The following is a 22,486-nucleotide window of genomic DNA, read 5'->3' as shown; positions in this document are numbered from 1 at the left end:
TGTGGGGGTTGAATAATTTTGATCACAACTGTAGATAGTAGGGTTCTACGGTATACTGGTTTTAGTAAAGTACCGCGATACTAATGAATCATATTCGGTACTATACCACATCTGAAAAGTACCGGTCCGCTCACCTGTCGTCGTCACGTCGTGTCATTGCTGACGAGCATGTTCGGCAGTGCACAATCACGGAGTACTTACAAGTAGACACAGTGTGTAAAAACAAAAAGGAAAACGGACGCATTTTGGCCTAAAAACTGACGATAAAGGTGAAGTTATGACACTGAAACACCCACAGGAAGAGGTGCTTTAAGTCCAGCCACCGGCTGCAGTGTTTTAGCTACTTCCAAATTACTAATCCTCGCCTCCACGGCGACAAATAAAGTATGTTTCGTACAAGTGTCATCCCTGCAGGACGAGGAATAGCTAAACATGCTTCACTACACACCTTAGCTCACCGGCGTCAAAATGTAAACAAACCCCATTGGTGGATCCACACCCGACATCCACTGTAATGATACCAAGTACAGTAGCGTACCTCGTCGATACTACTATGATTACGTCGATATGTTTTGGCAACATCGTCTTTCGTTTTTTTTTTAATTTATATTATGTTTATAAATTCAGGAAATATGTCCCTGGACACATGAGGACTTTGAATATGACCAATGTATGATCCTGTAACTACTTGGGATCGGATTGATACCCAAATTTGTGGTATCATCCAAAACTAATGTAAAGCATCCAAACAACAGAAAAATGATTATTTTATTTGATCAGTAGTGTAGATAGAACATGTTAAAAGAGAAAGTAAGCAGATATTAACAGTAAATAAACAAGTAGATTAATAATTCATTTTCTACCACTTGTCCTTGATAATGTTGACAAAATAATAGAATGGAAAATGACACAATATGTTACTGCATATGTCAGCAGACTAAATTAGAAGCCTTTGTTTGCTTACTTACTAATAAAAGACAAGTTGTCTAGTATGTTCACTATTTTATTTAAGGGACAAACTTGCAATAAGAAACATATGTTTAATGTACCTTAAGATTTTTTGTTAAAATAAAGCCAATAATGCCATTTTTTGAGGTCCCTTTTATCTAGAAAAGTAACGAAAATTATCAAAATAATTTTGGTACCTGTACACTAATACATAGTATACTAGGATACAAAGTTATCAATCTTCTTATTGAATAAACACTCGGCAATAAGTTGAACAAGTCTTTTTTTTCTCCGTCTGCTAACAGCTGCGGGGCTTCCCAAAGTTCTGGCAAAGCCTGAAAATTTGACAGCCACGTTTTCCATCAGTGGGGTAAATATCACCGGCAACTTCCTGTGGCGCGTTTCCCGAGTGGCGCCCCATCAGCGGATTACAGGCTTTCAAGTCACCTGGGCTGAGATCACCTCTGAGAGTCGGCAGAACAGCCTGCCCAACAGCATCATCTCCCAGTCCCAGATCCTGCCTCCGGTAAGTTCGCTCCATCGCTTTTGTCACTTGACAGTTTTGTTGCTCGAGGACGGTTCTAGCTTTGGTTACCGGGGTAACACTCTCATCCTGTTTCACTCACGTCTTCCGTACCGATTATTGCTAGGTTTTCCAGTTGTCGTACGGAGATGTTAAAGGCCTACTGAAATGTGATTTTCTTATTTAAACGGGGATAGCAGGTCCATTCTATGTGTCATACTTGATCATTTTGCGGTATTGCCATATTTTTGCTGAAAGGATTTAGTAGAGAACATCGACGATAAAGTTCGCCTTTACCGGAAGTATGTGCGCGTGACGTCACAAGTTGCAGGGCTCCACACATGTTCACATTGTTTATAATGCGAGCCACCAGCAGTAAGAGCTATTCAGTCCGAGAAAAAGACAATTTCCCCATTAATTTGAGCGAGGATGAAAGATTCGTGAATTAGGATATTGATAGTAAAGAACTAGAAAAACTGGAAGAAAAAAAGAAAAAAAAAAGTGGCGGCAGTGTGAGCGTTTCAGATGTAACTAGACACATTTACTAGGATAATTATAGAAGATCCCTTATCTGCGTATTGTTTTAAAAGTGTTTTAGTGAGATTGTTAAGATTGTAAAGACATACCTCGAGGTCGGATGGCTGCGGTGAACACGCAGTGTCTCAGAGAGAAGCCAAGCTCACAGCTGCCTTTTTTGACAGCTGCTGCAGGACGACGAATAATCCAATGATGTCTCCGGTAAGATATAAATCACAATTTTCCCATCCAAAAACTTGCTGGTTGACGTGAAGAAACACCGGCAGTGTCTCAGTGCTAAAGACAGCTGCAATTCACCGCTTTCCACCAACAGCATTGTTTTTTATAGTCTCCATTATTAAATGGACAAATTGCAAAAGATTCAGCAACACAGATGTCCAAAATACTGTGTAATTATGCGATTAAAGCAGACAACTTTTAGCCGCTACACTGCAAAAAGTCAGTGTTCAAAAACAAGAAAAAAAATTCCAAAAATGAGGCGTATTTTGCTTGAACTAAGCAACATTATCTGCCAATAGAACAAGAAAATTTGGCTTGTCAAGACTTTCCAAAACAAGTCAAATTAGCTAACCTCAATGAACCCAAAATACCTTAAGATAAGTCTATTCACACTAATAACAAGTGCCCTTTTCTTGGTAGAAAAAAAAAAAATCTGACTTTTTTGCTCAATATGTTGAAAAATATTCTTGAATTACGCTCCTGTAGAACTTTGTAGTGTCTGGCCTGGTTTTGTAGGCCGTCAGTACTTTCAGACCCCACACTGCAAGAAGTCAGTGTTCAAAAATGAGAAAAAAAATACAAAAACGAGGGGTATTTTAGTTGAACTAAGCAAAATTATCTGCCAATAGAACAAAAAAATTTGGCTCGTCAACACTTTCCAGAACAAATCAAATTAGCTAACCTCAATGAACCCAAAAATACCTTTAAAATAAGTATATTGTCACTAATAACAAGTGCACTTTTTTTGGTACAAAACATTTTTTTGGGACTTTTTTGCCCAATTTGTTGAAAAATATTCTTAAATAAGTAAATGCTAGTGCCATTATCTTGACATAATGATATACGCTCGGAATCATGATGTTTTTTCATGCTTGAAATAAGAAATGATTTTAAGAAAGGGCTTCACGGTGGCAGAGGGGTTAGTGCGTCTGCCTCACAATACGAAGTTCCTGCAGTCCTGGGTTCAAATCCAGGCTGGGGATCTTTCTGTGTGGAGTTTGCATGTTCTCCCCGTGAATGCGTGGGTTCCCTCCGGGTACTCCGGCTTCCTCCCACTTCCAAAGACATGCACCTGGGGATAGGTTGATTGGCAACACTAAATTGGCCCTAGTGTGTGAATGTTGTCCGTCTATCTCTGTTGGCCCTGCGATGAGGTGGCGACTTGTCCAGGGTGTACCCCGCCTTCCGCCCGATTGTAGCTGAGATAGGCGCCAGCGCCCCCCGCGACCCCGAAAGGGAATAAGCGGTAGAAAATGGATGGATGGAAATATTAACATTGCAACACATGCCGATACGGCCTTTTTTAGTTTACTAAATTGCAATTTTAAATTTCCCGGAAGTTTCTTCTTGAAAACGTCACGGAATGATGACGCGTACGCGTGACGTCACGGATACTAGCGCTGCACTACTACACGGCAAAAACTGAAATCTAAGTAAGATTAAATATCTCAAATAAGGGTGATATTTGCTTATTTTCTGTCTGATAAGATAATTCTTCTCACTAAGCAGAATTTATGTTAGAGTGTTTTACTTTTAAGTGTCAGTAAGATATTACAGCTTGTTGCTGAGATGTTATGACCTATATTGAGTAAAACATGCTTGAGAGTAGAATATCAAGTGTTGCAACGCCCGATTGTAGCTGAGATAGGCGCCAGCGCCCCCCCCCCCCGCGACCCCTAAAGGGAATAAGCGGTAGAAAATGGATGGTTGAATGGAAAGCTGTCATCAACGCTCAAAAGTATAAAACTACTTTCTTAAAGTCCATCCATTTTCTACCGGTTATTCCCTTTTAGGGGTCGCGGGGGGCGCTGGCGCCTATCTCAGCTACAATCGGCGGAAGGCGGGGTACACCCTGGACAAGTCGCCACCTCATCGCAAGGCCAACACAGATAGACAGAAAACATTCACACACTAGGGCCAATTTAGTGTTGCCAATCAACCTATCCCCAGGTGCATGTTTTTGGAAGTGGGAGGAATCCGGAGTACCTATGCACTCGGAATCATGATGTTTTTTCATGCTTGAAATAAGAAATGATGACTTTAAGAAAGGGCTTCACGGTGGCAGAGGGGTTAGTGCGTCTGCCTCACAATACGAAGTTCCTGCAGTCCTGGGTTCAAATCCAGGCTCGGGATCTTTCTGTGTGGAGTTTGCATGTTCTCCCCGTGAATGCGTGGGTTCCCTCCGGGTACTCTGGCTTCCTCCCACCTCCAAAGACATGCACCTGGGGATAGGTTGATTGGCAACACTAAATTGGCCCTAGTGTGTGAACCCACGCATTCACGGGGAGAACATGCAAACTCCACACAGAAAGATCCCGAGCCTGGATTTGAACCCAGGACTGCAGGAACTTCGTATTGTGAGGCAGACGCACTAACCCCTCTGCCACCGTGAAGCCCATGTTAATATTTCATCATTGATATATAAACTATCAGACTGCGTGGTCGGTTGTAGTGGGTTTCAGTAGGCCTTTATTCTTACAGATGACTGTTAATCCAACGTATTATTCAATAAGTGAGTTTAGATGTACAAACCTGAGATAAAGGTCCATCTCTTGGGTTTCATTTCTCTGTGTTTTTCCTCTGCGAGGGCGGTTTTAGGCAAAACACCCTGGATCTCATGTGTGCAGCCAGACACCCTGGAAAGCTCTGAGACAGCGTCGTTCTCACATTTGCTATCGTTTCATCTACCTTTGTGCCTTCCCCCCCACCCCCTTTCATCCTCTGCAAGAGCTCTGCGAAAAAGGCGCTTTTTGACATCATCTGCTCCATCAACAACGCGTAGCGCCTATCTGCGCCTCCCAGCCTCTGGAGCCCAACTATAAATAACGCCACCCACTGCACCCTTTATCAAGCCGGCTGCAGAGATGAGAACGAGTCAGCCTTATGAAAGCGATTATTTGTTTTTTTGCAGAGTCTCGTTCCCTAGATAAGACGCGTGGTTTACAGTCCGATTTTGAATGGCAAAGTTTCTCTAAGATTTCATCTGATTGCGTGTTTCTGTCCCCGCCCGGCAGGATCATAATTTGCTGGTCGTGTCCAACCTGCGGCCATCGACTTACTACAGACTGGAGGTACAAGTGATAACGACTGGAGGCGAGGGTCCCGCAACTGTCAAGACCTTCCAGACTCCCAACATATCACCAGTCAGTCAGCATCGTAAGTATGAAGTCTCTGGACCTTGTTCTAAGACAGGGACGTCCAAAGTGCGGCCCGGGGGCCATTTGTGGCATCTACTTGAGTAACTTTCGGGATAAATTGTACTTCTAAGAGTAGTTTTAATGCAACATATGTTTACTTTTACTTGAGTATATTTATAGAGAAGAAACGCTCCATTTATCTACATTCAGCTCGCTACTCGCTACTGATTTTTATCGATCTGTTAATGCACGCTTTGTTTGTTTTGGTTCGTCAGACAGACCTTCAAAGTAGGATCTATCACATGCCTGCGTTTCACCAATCAAATGCAGTCACTGGTGACGTTTGACTCCGTTTCACCAATCAAATGCAGTCACTCGGGACGTTTGACTCCGTTTCACCAATCAAATGCAGTCACTCGGGACGTTTGACTCCGTTTCACCAATCAAATGCAGTCACTAGTGACGTTTGACTCCGTTTCACCAATCAAATGCAGTCACTCGGGACGTTTGACTCCGTTTCACCAATCAAATGCAGTCACTCGGGACGTTTGACTCCGTTTCACCAATCAAATGCAGTCACTGGTGACGTTTGACTCCGTTTCACCAATCAAATGCAGTCACTGGTGACGTTTGACTCCGCTTCACCAATCAAATGCAGTCACTGGGGACGTTTGACTCCGTTTCACCAATCAAATGCAGTCACTCGGGACGTTTGACTCCGTTTCACCAATCAAATGCAGTCACTGGTGACGTTTGACTCCGTTTCACCAATCAAATGCAGTCACTCAGGACGTTTGACTCAGTTTCACCAATCAAATGCAGTCACTGGTGACGTTTGACTCCTTTTCACCAATCAAATGCAGTCACTGGTGACGTTGGACCCTGTTTCACCAATCAAACAGAGCCAGGCGGTCACATGATTAACTGCATACTTTTTTTTTTATAAACCTTTATTTATAAATTTCAACATTTAAAAACAGTGGAAAATAATAATCAAAGTAAGTACAAAAACAGTATAAAAAACGTACAAAACAGCCCCAGGGTGTTGTAAATTCAAAGTAACTAAAATAGAAGTATATATATATATATATATATATATATATATATATATATATATATATATATATATATATATATATATATATATATATAAAATAAACAAAGTGCAAAGCCATATGCTCACTCAATCTCAGTAAATAACAAATTCAGAACACAGCATCATTGTTTTCACCGCTTTTTGGTTGTTAGAGTGTTTTAATGTAGAGTTTCTAAATCTTTTTTAAAGGCACAAAAAACAGATCGGGTCTTGAAAAACGTACATTTATGAATATAAAACTTAGCCAATAGTATAATGAGGTTGCAAAGGTAAAATTCATTTTCAATTTTTTTTTCAATACAGTGCAAAACCAAATATGTATTTTTTAATATATATTATTGTTTAGTTTCTTAAGAGATAGTCCTGGCTCTGAATTTGTTCATTGCTATTTTCATGTTTTTTGTGCATTACTTGTTGCCGTCATCATTAAACAAACAGGTTACTCATCAGTTACTCAGTACTTGAGTAGTTTTTTCACAACATAATTTTTACTTTTACTCAAGTAAATATTTGGGTGACTACTCCTTACTTTTACTTGAGTAATACATCTCTAAAGTAACAGTACTCTTACTTGAGTACAATTTCTGGCTACTCTACCCGCCTCTGGTGATAACTGGTGACTTTTGTTTGTTTTTAAGGGCCCAGACTCCGACAGCACCCGTCCCATCACCAGAAACCATCAGTCGAGAGACACTGAGTGGCAACGTGATGCAAAGTCAGTCAGTTGCTCCTTCCTTCCCACGTGTCAAAGACTATCGGGTGAAGAGCGTGGAACCGTGAACAGTCCCAGAACCGACCCCATCCAGGTCCTTTCAAAATAAAACAAAAAAAAAGAAAAGAAAAGAAAACGATCCTCTTCCTTTAGGGAGCCGTAAACACATCGGCTACTTCTCCCGTACCGCTCTGTGTACAGTTGATCTTTTTTTGTTGTTATTGTTGTATTCCTCCAACACAAAAGTCTACTGTGATGCATTTGTCTGCAGGCCTACGTTAGTTAGACCGCTCCAAATTTGTAAAACAGTGTAGGTTGAGATGATCAACGAAGGAGCAACATGCACCGTAAGTCACTGAAGAGAAGGAGTCAGTCCGTAAAAAAAAACATTCTTGGAGGAAGGTTAACATCACTTTGGAGAGGCGGAGCCAATGGTCCAACGGAGCGGCAGGGCATGCTAGAGCCCGGCCCAAGATGGCGGCAAGGAGACAGAGAATGCGAGCAAGCAGCGAGGCGGGGCGTGCTGGAAGCGACGCCACAATCAAGTTCAGGTGCACCGGTACACAACTAACATTTCTCCTCACGATGTATAAAAGGGGGGAAGGGTGGGAGTTGGAGCATACGGAGAAAGAGACCAAAAGACAATTGCTGAAAAGCTACGCAGAGACTTTATTTGAAAAAATAAATATATACTGTGAACCTGAACCGGGCTCTCATGATGATGTTTGGTGGTCCGAGGAACCCTGAGAAGGGAAACCTCTACAATTTGTTGGCGGCTGCTCGCTGCCACATTGGCGAGCACACTCGCGAGATCCGTCCGGTGGTCCAGCCAGGTTGGGCGCCAAATTGTGGAAGTTTCCCTCCTCCAGGTTGGGCGCCAAATTGTGGAAGTTTCCCTCCTCAGGGTTCCTCTGACCACCAAACATCATCATGAGAGCCCGGTTCAGGTTCACAATATATATTTATTGTTGTTATTTTATTTATTTTTCAGCAATTGTCTTTTGGTCTTTTTCTCCGTGTACTCCAACTCCCTTTTTATACATCGTGAGGAAAAATGTTCATTGTGTGCCGGTGCGCGATGCACACACCTGAACTTGATTGTGGCGTCGCTCCCGGTATGCCCCGCCTCGCCGCTTGCTCGCATCCTCCGCCTCCTTGCCTCCATCTTGGGCCGGGCTCCAGCGTGCCCTGTCGCGTTTTGTCGAACCGTCGGCTCCGCCTCTCCACAATCACCTATTTATTTTGTCATCGTTGTCTAACCCAGAGTCTGTCACGTCGTATGTTGCATGTGGTGCATTTTGTGCTTGCAATGGTTCTGCATGACAACCATTCTGTTGGCATGAAAACAAAAAAAAGTAATTATAAATTGTCCTTTTATTTCTTGATATGTTAGCGATATTCCATTAACAGATTAACAAAGAACTATACTGGGAACACTATGTAATGTTTTATTAATGAAATTATAATGGAAATGATGCATTGTACATCTTTTTCTTGGCTGTGGCAAATTTTCGTGGAGCAGTCAGTGAATGTCTATATTTATTTATGTGTGTATTCCGGTTTGATTTGGATGTGCGTGGATGTGTTTCTTGTGTTTTTTTTTTTAGCCTCACTTTTTTTTTTGTTTTTGGGAAGCAACGCAAATCTTTGTAAAGACACTTTGTAAAAATGGAATTGTAAATACAGTCTTATGTTACATGTTATTTTTCCATGGTAGAAACTGTACAAACTGCGAAGTAATAAAACAACCCCTTAACCAGATCCTCGTTGCAGTTTGTTCCGAAGGAGTGTGTGTGAGCGGCAAATAAACACGCACCTCCCCGCTGCGCTGTGCTATTTGGCCGGTGCTGATGCTTATTTTGGCGGACAAGCCCCCCCCACCCTCCTCGCCACCGTGCAGCCTCGGAGTCGAGGACATGCACCTCACCACTCCAAACAAAGAGGTCATCCAAGCCGACTAACCGAGGGGTGAAATCGAGAAAATGCTTCGTTTCTTTACACCACCTGGTGAGTTTTATAAGCACCAGCCGCCTCCTACGCTCGTCCTTGAGCACCCGGAGAGTGGAAATGTTTACAAAAAAATACATTGGAATGGACTCTCGAGAGTGAGGCCTGTGTGCAGCGCATAAAAACACGACTTAGACACTTATGTATGTACCGCAGGAGTGAGTGCCGAACCAGTGAAGTTGGCACGTTGAGTAAATGGTAAATAAAAACGGAATAAAAGGATTTGCAAATCCTGTTAAACCTATATTTAATTGATTACACTGCAAAGACAGGATACTTAAAGTTCGAACTGGTAAACTTTGTTATTGTTTACAGATATGAGCTCATTAGGAATTTGATGCTTGCAACATGTTTCCAAAAAGCTGGCACATGTGGCAAAAAAGACTGAGAAAGTTGAGGGATGCTCATCAAACACTTATTTGGAACACCCCGCAGGTGAACAGGCTAATTGGGAACCGGTGGGTGCCATGATTGGGTATAAAAGCAGCTTCCATGAAATGCTCAGTCATTCACAAACAAGGACGGGGCGAGGTACACCCCGTTGTCCACAACTGCGTGAGCAAATAGTCAAACAGTTTAAGAACAACGTTTCTTAAAGTGCAATTGCAAGGAATTTAGGGATTTCACCATCGACGGTCCGTAATATTATCAAAAGGTTCAGAGAATCTGAAAAAATCGCTGCATCTATATTACGGACTTTCGATCCCTCAGGCATCAAAAAGCGACATCGGTGTGTAAAGGATATCACACCACGTGGGCTCAGGAACACTTCAGAAAACCACTGTCAGTAACTACAGTTTGTCGCTACATCTGTGAGTGCAAGTTAAAACTCTACTATGCGAAGCCAAAGCTATTTATCAACAACACCCAGAAACGTTTTGTATGGTTCTGGATTAATTTAGTTTTTTGCCACAAATCTTTGTCCTGGGTTTTGGTCTGATTACAATAATGATTTACAAATTAAGACGTATTTCAATGTACTTGAACATTTTCACTTAAAAAGTATTGGTATAGAGGTCACTGGACCTATATTTACTTGGTATCGGATTGATATTGACATTTTCAGTATTGCACCACTATCATGTGTCCAACTGGGCATCCTCCAACTGGTTGTATCATTCGGAGGGCTGCTTAACCAACTTCATGACTTTACCAAATGAAGAATGAAACTGTGGAGGTGGCCCCCCAGTGGGTTCTTTGGACCACCACACAGCGACATAAAAGCCTGGTTCAGGTTCACAATATGTATTTATTATTCCTTAATACAGTCTCTGTGTTGCTTTTCAGCAAGTGTTTGTTTGTGTCCGTCACGCTCGTGCTCTCACTCCAGCTCCAACCCCGTCTCTCCTCCCGGCTGCTGCTTATAACAGAGCGACAGGTGATTAGATAACAGGGCCCAGGTGAGCCATCTATTCACCTGTCGCTGATTTCGAAGCCGGTCCTGGCACACCCCACTTTGCTGCAGGCCCGCAGGCCACGCTCCCCTCCACAGAAACTTTACAATAACTTCATTAAATTAAAAAAAACAAAAAACATTTGATTTTCTTCATTATGTTGATTTCTCAAGTTAGATAAATATACAAATTCATCTGTTACTGTCAGACCAGTTTAGTCATGTTTATGTTTGCCTGTGTTCTATGCTTTTTCCTGTCCAGCGCTCTTATTTTGGTTTGTATTTCCTGCCACTGCACCTCTGTCCTGAGCGCTGCCTCCCTCACCTGTCTCTTACTGGCACTCTAGACACACCTGTTACCTGTTGCCAAACAGGCTTCTTTTTAAGCCAACCTGCCCAGTATCATTCTAATAAGTATACTTTTACGTCTGCTTTTTCCGCATCCTTGGGTTCACACTTCATGCAACGCTCACCAAATCCTGACAGTTATGTGGTTTCTCACGTGTTGATGGATTACTGGGTTCCCCTGGTGAGGTAAAATAATAATAAATAAATAAAACTGAATAAGATAGCCCGAGAGAGAGACAATGCTCCAAGTCATGAGACAGTTATGTGGTTTTACCTTTCAGAAAAAGACAAAGATATTGCCCGGACAACCTTTTTTTTGCCTGGAGCGCTCGACATCCCCTCAGAAAAACAATTTGGACTCTTCGGGGCCAAAGCACACTTTTCCATTTTGTGTCAGAGGATTTTGGGATGAGCTCAGGGCTCACGAACGTCGGCGGCGTTTGTGGATGCTGATGATTTATGGCCTTCGCTCTGGATGGCGGCGCCTTCGCTTACGTTTTTGTCGATACGGCAACAAACTATTTGAACTGACATCATTTTTCCCCCAACGTGTTCCTGAGCGCAAGCAGTAATAACCTGACCTGGTTTTGATACGCTGCTGCCAGACGAACAGCAACATACACTATATTGCTAAAAGTATTAGGCCACATATACCAAATGATCAGAATCAGGTGTCTTAATCACTTGGCCCGGCCACAGGTGTATACAATCAAACACTTAGGCAAGGAGACTACAAACATTTGTGAAAGAATGGGCCGCTCTCCAACTGTCATAGGATGCCACCAGTCGTGCAATTTCCTCGCTCCTAAAAATATTCCAAAGTCAACTGTTGGCTTGATTATAAGAAAATGGAAGAGTTTTGGGAACAACAGCAACTCAACCATGAAGTGGTAGGCCACGTAAACTGACAGAGAGGGGTCAGCGGACGCTGAAGCGCATAGTGCAAAGACTTTCTGCACAGTCAGTTGCTACAGAGCTCCAAACTTCATGTGACCTTCCAATTAACCCACGTACAGTACGCAGAGAGCTTCAAAGAATGGATTTCCATGGCCGAGCAGCTGCATCTAAGCCCTACGTCACCAAGTCCAATGCAACGCGTCATCACTTAGGCATGGAGACTGTTTTTACAAACATTTGTGAACGAATGGGACCCTATCAGGAGCACAGTGACTGTGCACCAGTGCACAATGCAAGGTCCATAAAGACATGGACGACAGGATGAACTTGACTGGCCTGCACAGAGTCCTGCCTCCTGAACCCAATAGAACCCCTTTGTGATGAATTAGAACGAAGACTGAGAGCCTGGCCTTCTCAACCAACATCAGTATGCGACCTCACCAATGCGCTTTTGGAAGAATGGTGGAAAATTCCTATAAACCCAATCCGCAACCTTGTGGACAGCCTTCCCTGAAGAGTTGAAGCTGTAACAGCTGCAAAAGGTTGAACCCTATTGTCATGTCTTTGTGATCATGTTTAGTTTAGTCGTGTTATATTACTTCAAGACTCCATTAGTTCCTGTTTTTTCACTCCATTGTTTTGTTTCCATGACAACCCATTAGTTTTCACTAGTCCTCATGTCACGCACCTGATTCACTTTGACTCATGCACCTTGTGTCAATCACCACGTCACTTGTTAAGCCCGTAGTTGCCAGGCAGTCATCACCCTCTACTCTCCCTTGCTATCTTTGCTGATGATCCATGCCCATATCTCGTTCCAAGTAAGTTTTCGTTATTCATGCCATAGTTTGCAAGTTTTGTTTAATGTCCATAGTTTACGGTATAGTAATAGTTTTGTTTTCATAGCCAAGTTTTGAACCTCTGCTGAGAGCGCCTTTCGTTTTTTCCTTTTTTCCGAGTTAATAATACAAGATTTTATTACTTCCACGCCTAGTCTTGACACCTATGGGTTAAGAATGGGATGGCACTTCAACTTTATATTTGAGTCAAGGCAGGTGGCCAAATACTTTTGGCAATATAGTGTATATATATATTGGTGGTTTTCAGCACTGACCTGGGCCTTTTGACCTGGGCTTTTAGGTTTGCTAAACACAGCCACATGAAAAAAAAAACAATAAACACAAAACTGCATTGAGTTCATACTTGGAAACGATACTCTCACCTGTTGAAAATGTAACCTTTTAGCTGCACAATGTTCGGAACAGACTTTTTTTTTTTACCCTGTTGCTAGAGTTACAGTATTATTGCTCGTGTGTATGTACAAAACCCCAAACCAGTGAAGTTGGCACGTTGTGTAAATCGTACATAAAAACAGAATACAATGATTTGGAAAATCCTTTTCAACTTATTTTCAATTGACTAGACTGTCGTAGCACGTGGCTTGGCATTGTCTTGCTGAAATAAGCAGGGGCATCCATCAAAAAGACGTTGCTTGAATGGCAACATATGTTGCTCCAAGAACTGTATGTACCTTTCAGCATTAATGATGCCTTAACAGATGTGTAAGTTACCCATGCCCTTTGCACTAATACACCCCCATACCATCACAGATGCTGGCTTTTGAACTTTTTGCCTATAACAATCCGGTTGGTTCTTTTCCTCTTCGGTCCGGAGGATACAACGTACACAGTCTCCAAAAACAATTTGAAATGGTGACTCGTCATACCACAGAACACTTTTCTGCTTTGTATCAGTCCATCCTAGATGAGCTCGGGCCCAGCTTGGCCAGCAGCGTTTCTGGGTGTTGTTGATAAATGGCTTTGGCTTTGTATAGTAGAGTTTTAACGTGCACTCACAGATGTAGCGACAAACTGTATTTAATGACAGTGGTTTTCTGAAGTGTTCCTGAGCCCATGTGGTGATATCTTTTACAGATTGATGTCGGTTTTTGATACAGTGCCGTCTGAGCGATCGAAGGTCACAGTCATTCAATGTTGGTTTCTGGCCATGCCGCTTACGTGGATTGATTTCTCCAGATTCTCTGAACCTTTTGATGATATTATGGACCGTATTTTATATACCATTGATGTTTTTTCGTTTTGTTTTTTGAAAGTTGATTGTGCACTATTAAGTTATATAAACGTTGCTTGTTCCAGTGTTAAGGCAAATAAGTTATTTGCGTTAATTCACGTTTTATTTATGCACTTTTTCTCGCTACTTCAATGCTTGAATGTTTGATTTATTTATTATTGCTATTTTATTTTTAAATTTATTGTTAGCCTGTGGAAAAAGTTAATGTTGATATTTACCTCAGAAGGCTGCAAATAGAAAAGAGGCATTGAATTTTTATTTAAATTGTATTTGATATGCCATTGATATTTTTTTTATTATTATTATTATTATTTGAAACTCTATTTTGCATGTCACTATAAAGTTATATAAGCCTTGCTTGTTCAATATTCAATGCAAAACTTGTTTGGTTCTCTATTAAAAGGTTCATTTGTTCAACTTTGGAACCTTTGTTCAGTTTTAAATTTTGGCCCACTCTGTAATTGAGTATGACACCCCTGAATTAGACTATACATAAGGTTGGATATAGAAAACATACAAACACTTTATTTATTGAGTCAAAAATATTTAAAGTTCGACGATTGGGTAAAATTGCAAACAGCTAAAATGATGTACAAAGCAAACTATGACCTGCAATCAATCAATCAATCAATCAATGTTTATTTATATAGCCCCAAATCACAAATGTCTCAAAGGACTGCACAAATCATTACGACTACAACATCCTCGGAAGAACCCACAAAAGGGCAAGGAAAACTCACACCCAGTGGGCAGGGAGAATTCACATCCAGTGGGACGCCAGTGACAATGCTGACTATGAGAAACCTTGGAGAGGACCTCAGATGTGGGCAACCCCCCCCCTCTAGGGGACCGAAAGCAATGGATGTCGAGCGGGTCTAACATGATACTGTGAAAGTTCAACACAGCCGCGAGAGTTCAGTTCAAGCGGATCCAAGACAGCAGCGAGAGTCCCATCCACAGGAAACCATCTCAAGCGGAGGCGGATCAGCAGTGTAGAGATGTCCCCAACCGATACAGGCGAGCGGTCCATCCTGGGTCCCGACGAGCGGTCCATCCTGGGTCTCGACTCTGGACAGCCAGTACTTCATCCATGGTCATCAGACCGGACCCCCTCCACAAGGGAGGGGGGGACATAGGAGAAAGAAAAGAAGCGGCAGATCAACTGGTCTAAAAAGGAGGTCTATTTAAAGGCTAGAGTATACAGATGAGTTTTAAGGTGAGACTTAAATGCTTCCAAATAATGTAAACAATTCTTCTCCACTAAAGAGGAGAAATATGACCTTAAAGGAATTTAAAACATTTATATGCACGTACAACACTTAGAACCTTTAGTATATCAGTATGTGGAATTAAATTATGGATTAAGTAAAGAAGTTAAACATTGTACTGATATGATCAAGTTTAAAAGGTTGTTCAAATTAATAGTGCTCCCAAAGTACAAAGAAGAAGAATTATGAGAAATACTTTCAACCTTATTAAAAATAAGATATTCTTAATCTCATTATTAATGATATATTACAAAACTGTTGTATTACTCATTCACGGATGTCATTTTACTATAAAAAAAAAAAGTCAGTAAATGAATGTATGTAGTTGTAAACACTCTGAAGTGGGAAAGGGCTAGGATTAAATAAGCTTTGCTTCTTCCTACTCCTTTTCGGACATGATGTAAAAAGAAGTAACATGGAATTGTTTGATGTGTTATATGCTGCAAGTGTGTTCATGTTTGAAATAAACTAAAGAAAGAAAGACTGCGATGAGGTGGCGACTTGTCCAGGGTGTACGCCGCCTTCCGCCCGAATGCAGCTGAGATAGGCTCCAGCGACCGCGAAAGGGACAAGCGGTAGGAAATGGATGGATGGGTAAAGAACGAAAGATAGAATTTAATGATACTTAACTATCTTACAAACCCCGTTTCCATATGAGTTGGGAAATTGTGTTAGATGTAAATATAAACGGAATACAATAATTTGCAAATCAGTTTCAACCCATATTCAATTGAATGCACTACAAAGACAAGATATTTGATGTTACAACTCACAATTTTTTTTTTTTTTTTGCAAATAACTTAGAATTTCATGGCTGCAATACGTGCCAAAGTAGTTGGGAAAGGGCATGTTCACCACTGTGTTTCATCACCTTTTCTTTTAACAAGACTCAATAAACGTTTGGGAACTGAGGAAACTAATCGTTGAAGCTTTGAAAGTGGAACGTGGAGTGATTTCTCCAGATTCTCTGAACCTTTTGATGATATTATGGACCGTAGATGTTGAAATCCCTAAATTTCTTGCAATTGCACTTTGAGAAATGTTGTTTTCCTAAACTGTTTGACTATTTTCTCACACAGTCGTGGACAAACGGGTGTACCTCGCCCCATCCTTTCTTGTGAAAGACTGAGCATTTTTTGGGAAGCTGTTTTTATACCCAATCATGGCACCCACCTGTTCCCAATTAGCCTGCACACCTGTGGGACGTTCCAAATAAGTGTTTGATGAGCATTACTCCACTTTATCAGTATTTATTGCCACCTTTCCCAACTTCTTTGTCACGTGTTGCTGGCATCAAATTCTAAAGTTAATGATTGTTTGCAAAAAAAAATGTGTATCAGTTTGAACATCAAATATGTTGTCTTTGTAGCATATTCAACTGAATATGGGTTGAAAATTATTTTCTTATCATTGTATTCCTTTTATATTTACATCTAACACAATTTCCCAACTCGTACGGAAACGGGGTTTGTATATTTGATGTTGAATGCATTCAATTTAACAAATGAAAAATGAGATCGAGGTGGAACAGTTAAAACGTGAAACATAATGTTACTCAACGACTTTTTCTTTTCGCTAATCAGCGTGTTTACATGACAGGCTTTTCTTTGCACAACTTTTCTCCACAAGATGTGTGTGTTTGAGCTCCATGGCGACGTCACCATGCATCAGTTCTCCTCGTGAACTAATAATTCAGGAATTCCTGACAAAAAAAAAAAAAAAAGGGAACTTTGATGTTTTAATTGGGAATGCAAGCGCGTAATGTACTCCTTGATTCAAGTTTACGTTCTAATATTTCAAGCGAAAAAAAAAATTGAGTTGATTAACACAAAAGCCGTCAGGAACCATTTCAAGTGACGCCCGATAGACAAGCGTCCAAATATCATGGCAGCTCTGCCAAAAAAAGGACTTTTATTTGATCCGAATGAAGCCTCGGCGGACGACGCGTTGCTGCAGTTGAACTTCCACTGAATATTCAGCGATCTGCCTGGAAATATCCAAACATGGCCGCCTCATGTTGAGCCTTCAGTTTCAATGTTCGTTACGTTCCTTGAACAGGGACAAGCGCTGAAACTTATTCCGCTGCCAGAGGCTTATTCTCCTACATCAGGGGTCGGCTACCCAAAATGTTGAAAGAGCCATATTGGAAGAAAAAAAACTACTAAAAAAATCTATTTGGAGCCGCAAAAAAACTTTAAGGCCTTATGTAAGTGTTATAATGAAGGCAACACATGACGTAAGTGTCTATATTAGTTATATTAGCCTCCTATCAAAATGACTTTAAAAGTCTTATATAAGTGTTATAATGAAGGCAACGCACGATGTGTCTATATTAGTTATATTAGCCTCCTATCAAAATGACTTTAAAAGTCTTATATAAGTGTTATAATGAAGGCAACACATGATGTAAGTGTCTATGTTAGCTATATTAGCCTCCTATCAAAAGGACTTTAAAAGTCTTATATAAGTGTTATAATAACGGCAACACATGATGTAAGTGTCTATATTAGTTATATTAACCTCCTATCAAAATGACTTTAAAAGTCTTATATAAGTGTTGTAATGAAGGCAACACATGATGTAAGTGTCTATATTAGTTATATTAGCCTCCTATCAAAATGACTTTAAAAGTCTTATATAAGTGTCATAATGAAGACAACACATGATGTAAGTGTCTATATTAGCCTCCTATCAAAATGACTTTAAAAGTCTTATATAAGTGTTATATTGAAGGCAACACATGATGTAAGTGTCTATATTAGTTGTATTAGCCTCCTATCAAAATGACTTTAAAAGTCTTATATAAGTGTTATAATGAAGGCAACACATGATGTGTCTATGTTAGCTATATTAGCCTCCTATCAAAATGACTTTAAAAGTCTTGTATAAGTGTTATAATGAAGGCAACACATGATGTAAGTGTCTATATTAGTTATATTAGCCTCCTATCAAAATGCCTTTAAAAGTCTTATATAAGTGTTGTAATGAAGGCAACACATGATGTAAGTGTCTATGTTAGCTATATTAGCCTCCTATCAAAATGACTTTAAAAGTCTTATATAAGTGTTATAATGAAGGCAACACATGATGTAAGTGTCTGTATTAGTTATATTAGCCTCCTATCAAAATGACTTTAAAAGTCTTATATAAGTGTTATAATGAAGGCAACACATGATGTAAGTGTCTATATTAGTTATATTAGCCTCCTATCAAAATGCCTTTAAAAGTCTTATATAAGTGTTGTAATGAAGGCAACGGGTGATGTAAGTGTCTCTATTAGTTATAGTAGCCTCCTATCAAAATGACTTTAAAAGTCTCATATAAGTGTTATAATGAAGGCAACACATGATGTAAGTGTCTATATTAGCCTCCTATCAAAAAGACTTTAAAAGTCTTATATAAGTGTTATAATGAAGGCAACACATGATGTAAGTGTCTATATTAGTTATATTAGCCTCCTATCAAAATGACTTTAAAAGTGTAATATAAGTGTTATAATGAAGGCAACACATGATGTAAATGTCTGTATTAGTTATATTAGCCTCCTATCAAAATGACTTTAAAAGTCTTATATAAGTGTTATAATGAAGGCAACACGTGATGTAAGTGTCTATGTTAGCTATATTAGCCTCCTATCAAAATGACTTTAAAAGTCGTATATAAGTGTTATAATGAAGGCAACACATGATGTAAGTTTCTATATTAGTTATATTAGCCTCCTATCAAAATGACTTTAAAAGTCTTATATAAGTGTTATAATGAAGGCAACACATGATGTAAGTGTCTATGTTAGCTATATTAGCCTCCTATCAAAATGACTTTAAAAGTCTTGTATAAGTGTTATAATGAAGGCAACACATGATGTAAGTGTCTATATTAGTTATATTAGCCTCCTATCAAAATGCCTTTAAAAGTCTTATATAAGTGTTGTAATGAAGGCAACACATGATGTAAGTGTCTATGTTAGCTATATTAGCCTCCTATCAAAATGACTTTAAAAGTCTTATATAAGTGTTATAATGAAGGCAACACATGATGTAAGTGTCTATATTAGTTATATTAACCTCCTATCAAGATGACTTTAAAAGTCTTATATAAGTGTTGTAATGAAGGCAACACATGATGTAAGTGTCTATGTTAGCTATATTAGCCTCCTATCAAAATTACTTTAAAAGTCTTATATAAGTGTTATAATGAAGGCAACACATGATGTAAGTGTCTATATTAGTTATATTAGCCTCCTATCAAAATGACTTTAAAAGTCTTATATAAGTGTTGTAATGAAGACAACACATGATGTAAGTGTCTATGTTAGCTATATTAGCCTCCTATCAAAATTACTTTAAAAGTCTTATATAAGTGTTATAATGAAGGCAACACATGATGTAAGTGTCTATATTAGTTATATTAGCTTATTATCAAAATTACTTTAAAAGGTTTATATAATTATTATAATGAAGGCAACACATGATGTAAGTTTCTATATTAGCTATATTTGTTACGGCTCACATTACTGCCAACACCGGTCATCCGTCTATACGCACCTCGGGACACGCCCACGGGCGCGCACATCCAGGGACGAGCCGCGCGCATCTCCGCCCTGCAGCATCCGCCAGCTGCAATCTTTCACAGACAATAAACCACACCTGCCCATAATAAAGGACCTGCCTTCATAGGCCTGGACGACCTGGCATACCGGCGCCGGAGTATAGACTTCTGTACCTGTCGCTCCCGTGTTCTCCTGTGATCCCCTGTTGTTCCCCTTGCCTCCCGGACTGCCTTTTGGATTCTCGACCTCCCGCTTGGACACGTTCCTCTCGAGGCCTCTCGTTCGCCCTGGATCCTCTGCCTGCCCCACGGACTTCCTCGTTCCTTCGCTCTCGTCAACACTTTGGTAACACACACCTCAGCTAATCACACACATAGCCTCACACCACATACACTTTTGGATCTCGTGCACACTCCATATCCTTAGTTTATTTTATATTGCTTGATTATTATATACATATATATATATATATATATATATATATATATATATATATATATATATATGGTTAATATATATATATATATATAAAATAAATCTTTGGACATTACTGCCACCTGGTGTCCATTTGCCATCACTCCTCTTAGTTAAACATAACAATATTAGCCTATTATCAAAATGACATTAAAAGGCTTATATAAGTGTTATAATGATAATAATGTTGTAAGTGTCTATATTAGTTATATTAGCCTATTATCAAAATGACTTCAAAAGTCTAATACAAGTGTTATAATGAAGGCAACACATGATGTAAGTGTCTATATTATCTATATTAGCCTACTATCAAAATGACATTAAAATGCTTATATAAGTGTTATAATGAAGACAACACATGTTGTGTCTATATTAGTTTTATTAGCCTACTATCAAAAGGACTTTAAAAGGCTTATAAAAGTGTTATGATAAAGGCAACACCTGATGTAAGTGTCTATATTAGCCTACTACCAAAATGACTTTAAAGGCTTAAATAAGTGTTATGATGAAGGCTACACATGAGGTAAGTATCTATATTAGTCATATTAGCTTATTATCAAAGTAACTTTAAAAGGTTTATATAAGTGTTATAATGAAGGCAACACATGATGTAAGTATCTATATTAGCTATATTAGCCTACTAACAAAATTACTTTAAAAGTCTTATATAAGTGTTATAATGAAGACAACATATGATGTAAGTGTCTATATTAGCTATATTAGCCTACTAACAAGATGACTTTAAAAGTCTTGTCTAAGTGTTATAATGAAGACAACACATGTTGTAAGTGTCTATATTAGCTATATTAGTCTACTATCAAAATTACTTTAAAAGTCTTACATACGTGTTATAATGAAGGCAACACATGTTGTAAGTGTCTATATTAGCTATATTAGCCTACTATCAAAATGACTTTAAAAGTCTTATAAAAGTGTTTAAAAGAAGGCAACACATGTTGTAAGTGTCTCTATAAGCTATATTAGCCTACTAGCAAAGGCTGACACGAATGTTCGTTGACAGAAATGTTATAGAATAGAATAGAAAGTACTTTATTGATCCCTGGCGGAAATTTAGCACCACCGTTCGCTCACAATAAACAATAATAATAATAAATAATATATGACATATATTATATATACAATATATAATATATGAATAATATAAATATATTCTACATATATTCTACATTTAAGTGCAGTCAAAAAAAGGAACATATGCATTATACAGTCTGATGGCTGTCGGTATGAAGGACACAGGAGGTTATATTTTAATTTTTATTCTCCACATTTTTACAACATTAGAAATCATTAGTAAAATGGAGGCTTCTCATAGGATGAGAAAAATTCTGGAAATTACTGGCTCAGAATGGCCAAAGGTTTAGATGTGTGTGTCCAAGTTAAAGAAAACGGCACGCTGTCTTCTTCTAATGGATTTTTTACAATCTTTGCAAGCTGGTTAAGGTTTGCTGTGGTCTGGAACAACATGGCACACAAACAACTATCAGACATGCAGCCAATATTACATACAGATAATGTGTCATGACACATGCAAATGTAAATTAAATACACAGAGGACATAAGTAAAGGAAATTAAATGAGCTCAAATATACCTACAAACGAGGCATAATGATGCAATATGTACATGCAGGTAGCCTAAATAGCATGTTAGCATTGATTAGCTTGCAGTCATGGATCGACCAAATATGCCTGTTAAGCACTCCAACAAATCAATAAAATCAACAAAGATGACCTCTGTGCATTCACGCACAGTATACAACGTTTGGTGGACAAAATGAGACAAAGAAGGAGTGGCATTAAAAACGTCTTTCTGTGGCTGCATCGGAGAAAGTTGTACAACTACGATGAGTTCAAGGATCGTGGAAATTAGTAGGACAAAACGGTTTGGAGAAGGATTGGAGAAGTCTCCGGAAAACAGAAAAATGTGTTACATTTTACAATAAGCAGCGACTCAGCATCAAGGAATGTAACAGGTGGTTGAGTCACTAAAAAATGATTCCCGGTCGCGGCCACCGCTGCTGCTCACTGCTCCCCTCACCTCCCAGGGGGTGATCAAGTATGATGGGTCAAATGCAGAGAATAATTTCGCCACACCTAGTGTGTGTGTGACAATCATTGGTACTTTAACTTGAACTTAACTGTTGAAAAATTAAGCAAAATTAGTAACAACACAGATTTGTTTTTAAATGTATGAATAAACTTTTTTTTGGATTATGCAAATCTTGCTATATTGACCACGCCCCCAAATTGCTCCTAGCCAAGTGTGTGT

The 22,486-nt window shown here is 39.5% G+C and overlaps 1 protein-coding gene across 1 annotated transcript in view; it reads left to right on the top strand.

The window, feature by feature from the left end:
* LOC133537936 (anosmin-1-like) overlaps nt 1–7,639 on the top strand; it is a 251,758-nt gene extending 244,119 nt beyond the window's left edge. The window contains exons 12-14 of the mRNA XM_061879117.1: nt 1,254–1,474; nt 5,242–5,383; nt 7,099–7,639. Of these exons, the coding sequence (XP_061735101.1) occupies nt 1,254–1,474; nt 5,242–5,383; nt 7,099–7,157 (422 nt within the window). The 3' untranslated portion in view covers nt 7,158–7,639. The remainder of the gene's footprint in view (nt 1–1,253; nt 1,475–5,241; nt 5,384–7,098) is intronic.
* The last annotated feature ends 14,847 nt before the right edge of the window (nt 7,640–22,486 follow it).

This window comes from Nerophis ophidion, linkage group LG19, assembly GCF_033978795.1.
Source record: "Nerophis ophidion isolate RoL-2023_Sa linkage group LG19, RoL_Noph_v1.0, whole genome shotgun sequence".
Classification (NCBI taxonomy): Eukaryota; Metazoa; Chordata; class Actinopteri; order Syngnathiformes; family Syngnathidae; genus Nerophis; species Nerophis ophidion.
The sequence above is the reverse complement of the archived record's forward strand: the minus strand, read 5'-3'. Positions and strand labels throughout refer to the sequence as shown.